Genomic DNA, 12,735 nt, shown 5'->3' with positions numbered 1-12,735 from the left:
AAAAAAAAAATACTCCAGTAAAAGTTAAAGTACTGAAGCAACTTTTTTACTCAAGTAAAAGTGAAAAAGTACAGGATCCGAAATGTAAGTAAGAAAGTAAAAAAGTTGCTCATTGAAGGACGGTTCTACCCAGGGGCGGTCCTGGCCTGTTTGGTGCCCTGGGCGAACACTCCCCCTGCCCCCCCTCCCCCCGCCCACGCCCCACACTCACACACAGACCATACTGAACCATGCTGAATTTATGAAAGCGTGTGTGTGAAAGAGAGAGAGAGAGAGAGAGAGAGAATATGCAAGTGGCTAACAGTCATTATAATTCCTCCTACATTGAGAATAGCAGACAAATCAACAATACAGCTCGTCCAATTAATGGGTAATTAATATTATGCTGGACAACACAAGATTCAATAAGTGGCTAACAAAGCTAAACAGAAGTTTTCCCAATCCCTACTAATGAATGTAATCTTGTTTCAGGATGCACCTGCCATCATTCAAAGACACATCTGCTTACCTGTATCTTTTGCTCGTTTCTCCTCTTCTTTTCTCTTTTGTTCTAAACTGAGGACCTGATGGCTTTGACCTTTTCTTGTCCATCTTCCATCAGTAATTTTGCACTCCAGCAACACCCAACCCCACAACAACCTTAGTGCATAGATTCAGTTTATATAGGAATTTTTTTCTGTGATTTCACACAACCCAGGAAAACTAATTAATACATAACGGGCTTGTATGCAACATTATGTATGAAATGCGCACTATTTGGAAGCAGCACGCCCCCTCCCTGTTCGACAGGTTGTGTGTGAGCAGCAGCAGCAAGCAGGCGTTGACGGTGACATTTCATTTCATTTTTTATTTTTTTATTTTGCAAGCTGGTTATTAGATGCCGCTCCAGCCAACCAGAGAATCCCCCGCTGCCCCGCCCCTCTCCTCCCTGTGCAGCAAGCATTAGGTGCACCTTGTAAAATAAGGGCTCTCTTACTCCTTGCAAATGGGCAATAGAAACCGATCGGTGCCTATGCAATCCCCAAAATACCCGGGCATGATGTCGGGGCAGCAACCACCCATGTCGCCCATATCACGAACCACCACTGCTCGTTTCCCTGAGTGTTCCTTCCTCCCAGTCCCCGTGTCATGTTGTGATGTCTTTGTCTCCCCTCCTGTCACACTCGCTCTGTCTCCCTCTTTGTCTCGTCTCCTCTTGGTTACGTTTCCCCTTGTGTCAGTCTATCTGTCGAGCCGTTGTGTTCTCTGTATTGTTTCTTAGTTATGTCTGTGCCCCATCTCCCGTTTCTAGTTCCCTGATGTTATGTCAAGGTGTGTGTCTTAGGTCTGCGTCTCAGTATTTCCTGTTTTATTTTGAAAATCTTGCGTCCCATATTCTGTGTGTTCACTTTGCTTCCTCCGGTCCTCTCGTTATATTCATTCATCCCAGCTGTGTTTCCCTTCCCTCGTCACCATGGTTAGCCTGTTAACCTCCCCGTGTCTCTTCATGGTTTTGGTTCCTCCTGTCCAGGTTTTTATGGTTGTTTGCTTTATGTTAGCTTTCCCAGTTTAGATGATTGATTAGTTTTGTATTGTTTCACCAGCCTTACTAAACGCCTCGCTTTTCGTTAATATCCAGTTCCGTTTCTGCACATGATTTGTCTGCATTTGGGTCCACAACTCTCAACAGTGGAGCGCAGACCTGTTGTGTTTCTTATCTTTCTCCATCAATGAGTGAAGTTAGCTCTTTCTTTTCTCTCTCTGTGAAATACAGCAGCTGGACCTTTAGCTGCAACACACTGTGAGACAAACTGCCCATATGGAAAATAAATAGTAAAAACTTATATGATTTACTCATGAAAGTGGCCACTTTCTCATTACTTTCATATATTGTTTTAGTAAGTACCCAAAAAATACAAGTTTCATTATATAATTTTTCAAGGGATCTTATATCTGTTTTCACTCTTGTATGCTTTTCATACAAGTTTCACACAAGACAGATACAAACTTTATAAGATTTATATATATCTTTTCCATATGGGTGCACACAAACAGTTTGTGTGTTTCCTAATGTTTGTTGAGCTGATAGGAACGTTTCTCCCTTCATGCTTCTTCTGCAGCCCCTGCTCGAAGTTGATACCACAGACAGACACCTGCACTGCTCCCAGTGCCAATAAACTGTGTCATTGTACCTAAAGATAAAGAACACATAAAAGTCTGTTTGATTCCAGTTTCTTGAGATGTGAATGTCGTTTGTGTCTCAAGATGATTTTATATCATTCATGAGGGATATATCTGAGATATGGTTCACATATTATAGGCCAACAAGCAGCTTACATAACAGAAACCATTTTTAGTCTAACCTAACAAAAGAGATAGAAATGATACTGCTGAGCCTAAAGTGACGAGTTTTGATAATGTAAGGAGTAGAAAGTAAAAAGTAGTCCAAAAAATAAATACTTAAGTACAGATACCTGAAAATTCTACTTAAGTACAGTAATAAAGTATTTGTACTTCATTACTTCCCACCTCTGCTGACCCCTACATGGCTCTTTGATACACACAACACAACATCGGTTATTGTGTTGGCACATTTAAAAAAATCCCTCTGAGCACAGAAGACGTCCTCATTCTTCTTCTCTCGTGTTAACGAGGCAGTGACAATAAGAACCAAACAGGTCCAGAGTCTCATGGAGTTCGTTTATCTCTCATCGTGCTGCTTTGGAGGCTGGTGGATGTTTGCATTGATCCCTTGGGTGGAGCATCATTCGACCACCCTGTCACCATCTCAAGGTTGTTATTTGTTAAACACTGCCTCTCCCACCAGCTGCATTTCTTGACAGTTTCTCAAGCTCGCCTCACCTGCAGCTGCAGATCCCCTGATAAGAGTTTTTCAGGCTCATTTCTACTTTTTTTGTTCTTCTCACCAGGTTTAAACTGCAGTTCTGACTCAAATCAGCAATAAACCCACAAATTCTGACTCATTCACAAACTCAGGTTTTATAGTATTACACATATTACTGGCCCAACACAGACACACATCCTGTGTGTCTGTGATCTTCTCTCTGATCTGAAGCTCTCCTTGTCCAGCAGGGTGTGCTGACGTCAGACAAACTTCAAACTACAACAATGACAATGTGACTGTAGGAGAGACCTGACCTCACTGCTGCTGGCATCCGTGATTCTCTTTAAACCAACCTAATGACTGATGGTAATCAGTGAAAATGAAGAGCAGTTAACCCCAAAACATTTCTGACAGTTTCTCAGAAATTCCTCCCACACCCAGATTTTTGCTTCAGCTGCTGCTCGAGCTGCACTCTGCTTCTCCTGCCGGTACCGTCGACCTCCAGAGCTCAGAGATCAGGTAGGTCGTTCCTCCCAGTCACAGCCCAGTCCCCACATGGAGCACCTTCCAGGAGCCAGAGAAGGGTGGGTGCTCTTAGCTATGTGTGGTAAACCCATGAGAGGCTCTGACAAGCCCCGCCCACAGGTCCAACCTCAAGGTGGGGTCAATCAAAATAGATTAATATGTCTCAGAGCTTTAGAAAGCTCTAGAAATATAAATAAACTAACCTTTGTGTTTATAATTAATTGTACAATTGTTCTCTTAATAAATACACAGATTCAGATTCAAAAGAACTTTATTGTCTTATTGCATAAAAAACGTAGAAATCTGTGTGAAATTCAAGCACCTGAACATGAGAAGCTGCATAAAAACACATAATCATACATGTTCATACCCACAGGAACATAATTATGTATCTGCGGTATTACAGGAAATCGTATATCTGAAATCAACTAATAAAATGCAAAAGCGAAGCATGTGAAGCAGTTTTTCTGTCTCCGCCCCTCCACTGTTACGTGTATAACCTCCACCGTGATGGAGCATAGAAGTGGAGAAACCCCACCCACATGAACCAGTGTCGTGTTTACGCGTAACAGACGACCAATCAAAGAAGCTGTTTTAAATTGTATCTTCAGACACTTTGTTACCAGCAGTCTGGAAAGCATCTGATTGGCCAGAGTCTCAGTTTTCAGCACGACAATGATCCCAAACACACCGTCAGTCGTGGATCGGCCTCCTCAGAGGAAACATCAGCATTTTCAAAGCAGTGTGATATATCGTTGTATTTCTTTAGCACCAAATCACAACAACAGTAACCTCGAGGTGTTTCACACTGCGAGGTAAAGACCTCACAGTGATACTGAGAAACCCCAACAATCACACATCACATGACAAAAGACAGACACATACAAAGAAGAGCTCTGAATGAATTCAGGAAGCCTGGAGAAGGATTCCTGAGAATAAAGGTGGTCACCCTAACTTTCACACAGCACCCATAAAAATAACTACAGTAACAGTCATAATAATAATAATACTGTATATAGTTTTACTTTCTGAAATGTCTTCTAATCTTAAATTTGCAGACTGGTCTCCTGCAGACAGGACAGAGTGACAATGTCCAGTGTTGCTGATGATTTGACAGTGACAGTGCGCTCACACAGAGGCGCTGATGCTTCAGCAGCGCGGCTTATCATTGACAGCATCAATAACACTTTAAGCAGCTTTCTCACTAGTTTGCTTCTTATCGAGGTGCCTCAAGCTTTTTGCACAGCAGTGTGTACGTTTGGTCTCTTTAAAAAAGGAAAAAGGAAAAGTTTGCAGAAGTTAAACCCCGATCGTTGCCTCACAGCACCGAGTCTGCAGGCTTCTTTAACACTGCTGTGGGGTTTTCTTCCCCTAAAGAGAGAGACCTGTGAGAAGGAGAGAGGCAGAGGACGAACTGAGATGGAGGAAAGATGAAGCCAACGCTCGAGGAGCGAAAACTGCAGTTCCTCTAGCGACCACTAGAGGCTGGTTCAGTCCCCATAGACTCCAATGGTAAAATGTTCCAGCAGAAATAAACAGGCTGCCTGACGTAATAAAAACTATGTGGAGTTGAGTTTCTGTCATATAACTTTAACGTTTGTAACTGAGAGTTTTATTGATTTATTACCTGCAAAATTCTTCTCCAGTGACGACTCGGGCCACAGACTTTCGATAACGCTCTGAGCTTCCTCAGAATCATCAAAGTAGAATTTCGGTGCGATGGTCACGTCGTCTCGCTCACAGAACTTGAGGTTCTGTCTCAGTCGATCGGAGTCGAACTTCAGCACCTGAAAAAGAAACAGAGGATAAATGAACACGTCTGTGCAGCTGGATTTGTAGCAATGCTCGACGTGGAGATCTGAGCGAACGTACCTCTCCGCTCTCCACATGCAGGGCGAGGGCGACGTGATCCCAGACATAATACTCTGGGTACTTAATCGGCCCCCAGGCTTCCATCAGGTTGTCCTCAGGTCTGTAGTTCAGCTCATACCTGAGAGGAAGCAGCATCTGAATCAGCCCACAGAGGTTAAACTGCATCACTGCACCTCACTGACGCTGCTCAGGTCAGCGCTGAAGTTGAACCTGATGCTTGTGCGGCTGCGTGTAAAGACACTCTGAGTGTCCTGAAGTCACGGCCTGGTTTTTGTTCAGCATCAGTGTTTGTCTCTCACTAACTCTGAATTACATCACAGTTTCAGTAAAACTGGACCCGCGTACTGTCTGTGGCACAGGAACTAGGTCCTCCTTTCACCATCATCTTCTCACCGTGAGTCCACATGTGTTAGTAAGTTTCATTAACGATAATAAAGTTATTTTACAAATTACAGACAAATCAGCTGATTCTGAATCAGATAGCAGCTATTTTTTAAATGTGTTTAAACTTGGAGTGGCATGACATCAATTACAAACACTTGTGTTCAGTAAACCAGTTTGAGATGATCTGGCCTGTGTGACATGGCGTGTTACTCTGCTGGAAGCAGCCAATCAGAAGATGGCACAGTGTGGTCGTGTGAGGACAGTTGTCTGGGAAACTCCCAGCAGATGAGCAGCTCCTGAAACACCAACCGCCATGCCACACTCTGGGTCAGACCTTCCCCCTCCCATCCTGATGCTCAGCTTCAGTCGTTTTGATCATGTCTACATGTCTAGATGCACTGAGCTGCTGCCACACGATTAGATGTTCGAGAAGGTGTATCTAATAAACTGGCAGTGAGTGTGTGGTTCGGTGGACTCCATGGAAATTTTTATGTGTTTCTTACTTGTGTGTCCCACACATGGCCTCTGGTCTCCAGATGAAGATGTTTTCTTTTCGTCTGTAAGCACAGACGGCGTTCGAGTCGTCATCGGGCAGCTTGGGGTACTTGGAGAAGCGCCCGTCATTGTGCGGGCTATGGACCAGCACAGTATACATCACTTCCTGTTTGTACAGGGAGGTCTTGAACACTCGCAAGACGGGCAGAGCACCGAAGCAAAGCTGGAGACAAATAAACAGGTTTCAGTGGAGGGAACGCTGCACACCACGCAGAGATGTGACAAGTGCTCAACTCAGAGGTCTTTGTTGGTGTCATACTGTTTCGTGAAAGGCTGGTCACAGATTTATAATCTTTGCAGCACTGGTTCAATTCAATTCAATTCAATTTTATTTATATAGCGCCAAATCACAACAAAAGTCGCCTCAAGGCGCTTCATAGATACAGAGAAAAACCCAACAATCATATGACCCCCTATGAGCAAGCACTTTGGCGACAGTGGGAAGGAAAAACTCCCTTTTAACAGGAAGAAACCACCAGCAGAACCAGGCTCAGGGAGGGGCGGGGCCATCTGCTGCGACCGGTTGGGGTGAGAGAAGGAAGACAGGATAAAGACATGCTGTGGAAGAGAGACAGAGGTTAATAACAGATATGATTCAATGCAGAGAGGTCTATTAATACATAGTGAGTGAGAAAGGTGACTGGAAAGGAAAAACTCAATGCATCATGGGAATCCCCCGGCAGCCTACGTCTATTGCAGCATAACTAAGGGAGGATTCAGGGTCACCTGGTCCAGCCCTAACTATATGCTTTAGCAAAAAGGAAAGTTTTAAGCCTAATCTTAAAAGTAGAGATAGTTTCTGTCTCCCGAATCCAAACTGGAAGCTGGTTCCACAGAAGAGGGGCCTGAAAACTGAAGGCTCTGCCTCCCATTCTACTTTTAAATACTCTAGGAACAACAAGTAGGCCTGCAGAGCGAGAGCGAAGTGCTCTAATAGGGTGATATGGTACTACAAGGTCATTAAGATAAGATGGGGCCTGATTATTTAAGACCTTGTATGTGAGGAGCAGGATTTTGAATTCAATTCTGGATTTAACAGGAAGCCAATGAAGGGAAGCCAAAACAGGAGAAATCTGCTCTCTCCTTCTAGTCCCTGTCAGTACTCTTGCTGCAGCATTTTGGATTAACTGAAGGCTTTTCAGTGAGTTTTTAGGACTTCCTGATAATAATGAATTACAGTAGTCCAGCCTGGAAGTAATAAATGCATGAACTAGTTTTTCAGCGTCACTCTGAGACAGGATATTTCTAATTTTAGAGATGTTGCGCAAATGGAAGAAAGCAGTCTTACATATTTGTTTAATATGTGCGTTGAAGGACATGTCCTGGTCAAAAATGACTCCAAGGTTCCTCACAGCGTTACTGGAGGCCAAGGTAATGCCATCCAGAGGAAGAATCTGCTTAGATACCATATTTCTAAGATTTTCAGGGCCGAGTACAATAACCTCAGTTTGATCTGAATTAAGAAGCAGAAAGTTAGCGGCCATCCAGGTCTTTATGTCTTTAAGACATTCCTGCAGTTTAACTAATTGGTGTGTGTTATCTGGCTTCATGGACAGATAGAGCTGGGTGTCATCTGCATAGCAGTGAAAATGTTTGCTATGTCTTCTAATGATGCTGCCTAAGGGAAGCATGTATACTGTAAACAGAATTGGTCCCAGCACTGAACCCTGTGGAACTCCATAATTAACCTCAGTGTGTGAAGAGGACTCTCCATTTACATGCACAAATTGGAGTCTATTAGATAGATATGATACAAACCACTGCAGTGCAGTACCTGTAATACCTACAGCATGTTCTAATCGCTCTAATAGGATATTATGGTCGACAGTATCGAACGCTGCACTGAGGTCTAGCAGGACAAGCACAGAGATGAGTCCACTGTCAGAGGCCATAAGAAGATCATTTGTAACCTTCACTAAAGCTGTTTCTGTGCTGTGATGAGCTCTGAAACCTGACTGAAACTCTTCAAATAAACCATTCCTCTGCAGATGATCTGTTAGCTGTTTGACAACTACTCTTTCAAGGATTTTTGATATGAAAGGAAGGTTGGAGATTGGCCTATAATTAGCTAAGACTGCTGGGTCTAGAGATGGCTTTTTGAGTAAAGGTTTAACCACAGCCAGCTTGAAGGCCTGTGGTACATAGCCGATTATTAGAGATAGGTTGATCATATTTAAGATCGAAGAATTAATTAATGGCAGGACTTCTTTGAGCAGTTTTGTAGGAATGGGGTCTAAAAGACACGTTGATGGTTTGGAGGAAGTAATTATTGAAGTTAACTCAGAAAGATCAATTGGAGAAAAAGAGTCTAACTTAACATCAATGGTACTAAGAGTAGCTGTAGATAATATTACATCTGTGGGATGATTACTGGTAATTTTTTCTCTAATGATAAAAATTTTATTTGTGAAGAAGTTCATGAAGTCATTACTAGTTAACGTTAAAGGGATGGTTGGCTCAACAGAGCTCTGACTGTTTGTCAGCCTGGCTACAGAGCTGAAGAGAAACCTGGGGTTGTTCTTATTTTCTTCAATCAGTGATGAATAGTAAGATGTTCTGGCTTTGCGGAGGGCTTTCTTATAAAGCAGCAAACTATTTCTCCAGGCTAAATGATGATCCTCTAAATTTGTGACACGCCATTTCCTCTCCAGATTACGAGTCATCTGCTTTAGGGTACGTGTTTGAGAATTATACCACGGAGTCAGGTACTTCTGATTAGAGACTTTAGTTTTCACTGGAGCTACAGTATCCAGAGTCGTACGTAGTGAGGAGGTGAAATTATTAACAAGATAATCAACCTCTGTTGGGATAGCGTTCAGATAGCTGCTCTGCTCTGTGTTGGTACAGGGCATTGAAGATGATAACAGTGGGTGGATTATATTCTTAAACTTAGTTACAGCGCTTTCAGAAAGACATCTACTTTGATAAAATCTACTCTCCACCGCTGTGTAATCAATTATTGTAAATGTAAATGTTATCAGGAAATGATCAGACAGGAGAGGGTTTTCAGGAAACACTGTTACATGTTCAGTTTCTATGCCATATGTTAAAACAAGATCTAGAGTGTGATTAAAGTGGTGGGTGGGTTCTTTTACATTTTGAGAGAAGCCAATTGAGTCTAATAACAGACTAAATGCCATGTTGAGGCTGTCATTTTTAGCATCTACATGGATGTTAAAATCACCCACAATAATTATTTTATTTGAGCTCAGAACTAAATTAGATATAAAGTCTGAGAAATCAGACAGAAACTCTGTGTAAGGCCCAGGTGGACGATAGATGATAACAAGTAAGACTGGTTTCTGAGTTTCACAGCTGGGGTGGACAATGTTAAGCATCAGGCTTTCAAATGAATTAAAAGTCTGTCTTGGTCTTTCATTAATTAATAGGCTGGTGTGAAAAATTGCTGCCACACCGCCCCCTCGGCCTGTGCTTCGAGGTTTCTGGTAGTTAGAATGACTCGGGGGTGTTGATTCATTTAAACTAACATAATCATCCTGCTGCAACCAGGTTTCTGTAAGGCAGAGTAAATCAATTTGTTGATCAATCATTAAGTCATGTACTAACAGAGACTTGGAGGAGAGAGACCTAATATTTAATAATCCACATTTCACTGTTTTACTCTTTGGTTCAGATGTGGATACTGTATTGTTCTTTCTTTTTGATTGTTTATGTTTAAGTTGTTTGTTGCTGGTTTTTAGTTTGTTTTTTGTCTTTTTGGAAGCTGACACAGTCTCTATGGAGATGGGTTTTTGGGGGGGTAGCAGGAGGAGAGAAGCTGCAGAGAGGCGTGTAAGACTGCAACTCTGCTTCCTGGTCCCAACTCTGGATAGTCATATTTTGGGGGGTTTAATAAATTTGTCCATATTTCTAGAAATGAGAGCTCCAAAGTGGGATGGATGCCGTCTCTCCTAACAAGACCAGGTTTCCTCCAGAAGGTTTGCCAATTATCTATGAAGCCCACATCGTTTCTGGGACACCACTCAGACAGCCAGCAATTTAAGGAGAACATGCGGCTAAACATGTCACTCCTGGTCTGATTGGGGAGGGGACCAGAGAAAACTACAGAGTCCGACATTGTTTTAGCAAAGTTGCACATCGATTCAATATTGATTTTAGTGACCTCCGATTGGCGTAACCGGGAGTCATTACTGCCGACGTGAATTATGATTTTACTGAATTTACGTTTACCCTTAGCCAGCAGTTTTAAATTTCCTTCAATGTCGCCTGCTCTGGCCCCTGGAAGACAATTGACTATGGTTGCCGGTGTCTCTAGCTTCACATGTCTGAGAACAGAATCACCAATTACCAGAGTTTGACCCCCGGCGGGTGTGTCACCGAGTGGGGAAAAACGGTTAGACACATGAACGGGTTGGTGGTGTACCTGGGGCTTCTGTTTAGGACTATGCTTCCCCCTCACCGTCACCCAGCCGCCCTCTTTCCCCAGCTGCTTGGGGTCTGCGGGGAACAGCTAGCGGGGCCTACGCTATCTTCGGCTGCACCAGCTACAGGGGCCTGGCTAGCTACGGGTGAATGAAGGGTGCGAAGCCGAGTCTCCAATTCAGTAATCCTGGCCTCCAGAGCTGCAAATATGCTACATTTGTTACAGATATCATTACTGCTAAAGGAGGCCGAGGAGTAACTAAACATCTGACACAATGAGCAAGAAAGTGCAGGAGGGACAGGTGAAGTAGCCATGGTGCTAACGAGTCGGCTACGAGCTAAGCTAAGCTAGCGAAACAGTACAGAGACAGTGAGTGAATACTTTGGCTATAAATTAGGTAGTGAGTACACAGAAAGTGTGCTTCGGATGAAGCACGTGAAGATTATACTATGAAAGAAGAATGTATTTAAAAGTTGTTAATTAAATTGCTAAGCAAATAAGCTACTCAGAAACACCACTGTGTTTGAGCAGGAACAGGAAGTGATACTCTACCGCAGAGCGAGCAAACACCATGTGTTTGGTGCTTTGGGGTCAGGTACAAGGACCAGACTGAGAATGAGTGAAAAAGCAGCCAATGTCTAAATACAAACTCTGAAAGAGCGTCAGGAAATCTGTAGGACTCTTTAAATATCACAATCAAGTCTGGCTGTTGGAAGCAAAATGTAAGGAAGACGTTTACTCACCTCTACACCGAGGTTATTACACGGTAATAAAACTACACCAAAAATTAGACCTTATATACAACAAACTGAAACTTAACGAAAGGAAATTTAATGAACATGAAAAACTAAAGTAAAATAAATTTACAAAGGAAATGTTTTTGTGTCATGATTTAATACTCTGGTAAAATCACAAACTGCCTGATCAGGTCAGATGGATGTTTTTATGAGGCTTCTCCTTATATTTGAATATCTATGCAGATAAATTACATCTTCTCGGGTCTTTTCAATAAATACAATAATGAGTCATAAAGACTAAAACTGAGACCGAAACTAATAAAACTAAATGAAAACGAAACATTTTCAAACTATAAAAACTAAACTGAGACAAGCAAACTGAACTGGAGACTTCCTGAAACTGAAATGATTTAAAAACAAAAAAGTCAAAACGAAATCAAATTTTAAAAACTGTAATAACTGAAATAATAATGATCTACACTGTGACAGTAAGCACGTGGTCAGCAGAGTTTTGGCGGGCTGGAGGTGGTGGCTGAACTAAACACTTAAAAAATGTATTTCTGAATAAATAAAATTCAGTTTGTAATGAGTCAGCAGGCGTCTCATCAATGTCTGCTGTAATAAAACAGCATTATCAAATGTTAGTAAGTGTTTTAAATTTAAACTGAAGGAGTCCGTACCTGCTCGCTGTACGCCTCCAGCACCTCCTGCACTGTGAAGGTGAAGCGGTACGATCCATACCTGGACTTCTCACTGAAGGCTGGAGAGGAGGCGAACTTCCTCAGGAAGCTCTGCTGCCTCCGGGCCTGCTCCGGGAAGGTCTTCTTCAGGAGCCTCCTCTCAGCTGACCGGATCTCCTCTGGTCCAACAGCCAGACTCCACCACACCAGGGACGGCTCCTCATGGTCCTTGAAGCCTCCGTGTGGATCCTTGAAGCCTTTATCCTTCCAGATCCAGCACAGTGACCCTCTCTCTGTGTCGTGTTTCACATGAGACACGTGAAACTCCGGCCGGGGGTACGGAGGGATGCATTCTTTATTTTTGAACAGGTATTTTTTCCTTTTCGTATCCAGGTAGGAATGTCGAGCTTTCGATTTCAGCTCTTTCAGCTTTAAGTGTTCACCCCTTACAAAATATTCTCTATAGTCTCTGCTGTTTTTTCGCTTCTCCATGATTAGATGAAGGGTGGTGGCGATCATAAAAACTGTAAGGACCACGCCCAGTAACTGAAGCTGGTTACCAAGAAATGAAAGTTAATTTTTACAGGTTTAAGGGGAAGTTCAAGAGTTTATCAAGCATTTCATCTTGCGAACAGACAAACAGACACTCATTTTAATTTTAAGTTACATTTTTCTTCGTTTTATGTTATATTTATTTATTTATTGTTAATTCATTTATTGTCATAAATCAACTCTAATTGAAATTCTGACATCAGGAACATGAGGTGAGGAATC

At 42.5% G+C, this 12,735-nt stretch overlaps 1 protein-coding gene across 2 annotated transcripts; it reads right to left on the bottom strand.

Moving 5' to 3' along the window:
- Positions 1 to 3,631: 3,631 nt before the first annotated feature.
- On the bottom strand, positions 3,632 to 12,722 carry LOC146379670 (uncharacterized). 2 transcript variants are annotated; one of them, XM_084941001.1, is made up of 5 exons: positions 11,962 to 12,722; positions 6,109 to 6,323; positions 5,222 to 5,339; positions 4,977 to 5,136; positions 3,632 to 4,734 (listed from the first exon to the last, which is right to left on the bottom strand). In XM_084941001.1, exons 1-5 carry the CDS (start codon positions 12,478 to 12,480, stop codon positions 4,721 to 4,723), a joined length of 1,026 nt encoding a protein of 341 aa, XP_084797127.1. In that variant the 5' UTR covers positions 12,481 to 12,722; the 3' UTR covers positions 3,632 to 4,720. The 2 variants fall into 2 exon arrangements, with proteins under 2 accessions (XP_084797127.1, XP_084797126.1); XM_084941000.1 differs by having other exon boundaries at positions 3,632 to 5,136.
- Between the last annotated feature and the right edge of the window lie 13 nt (positions 12,723 to 12,735).

This window comes from Perissodus microlepis, chromosome 10 (assembly GCF_051167445.1).
Source record: "Perissodus microlepis isolate ML-2025 ecotype Zambia chromosome 10, ASM5116744v1, whole genome shotgun sequence".
Classification (NCBI taxonomy): Eukaryota; Metazoa; Chordata; class Actinopteri; order Cichliformes; family Cichlidae; genus Perissodus; species Perissodus microlepis.
The sequence above is the reverse complement of the archived record's forward strand: the minus strand, read 5'-3'. Positions and strand labels throughout refer to the sequence as shown.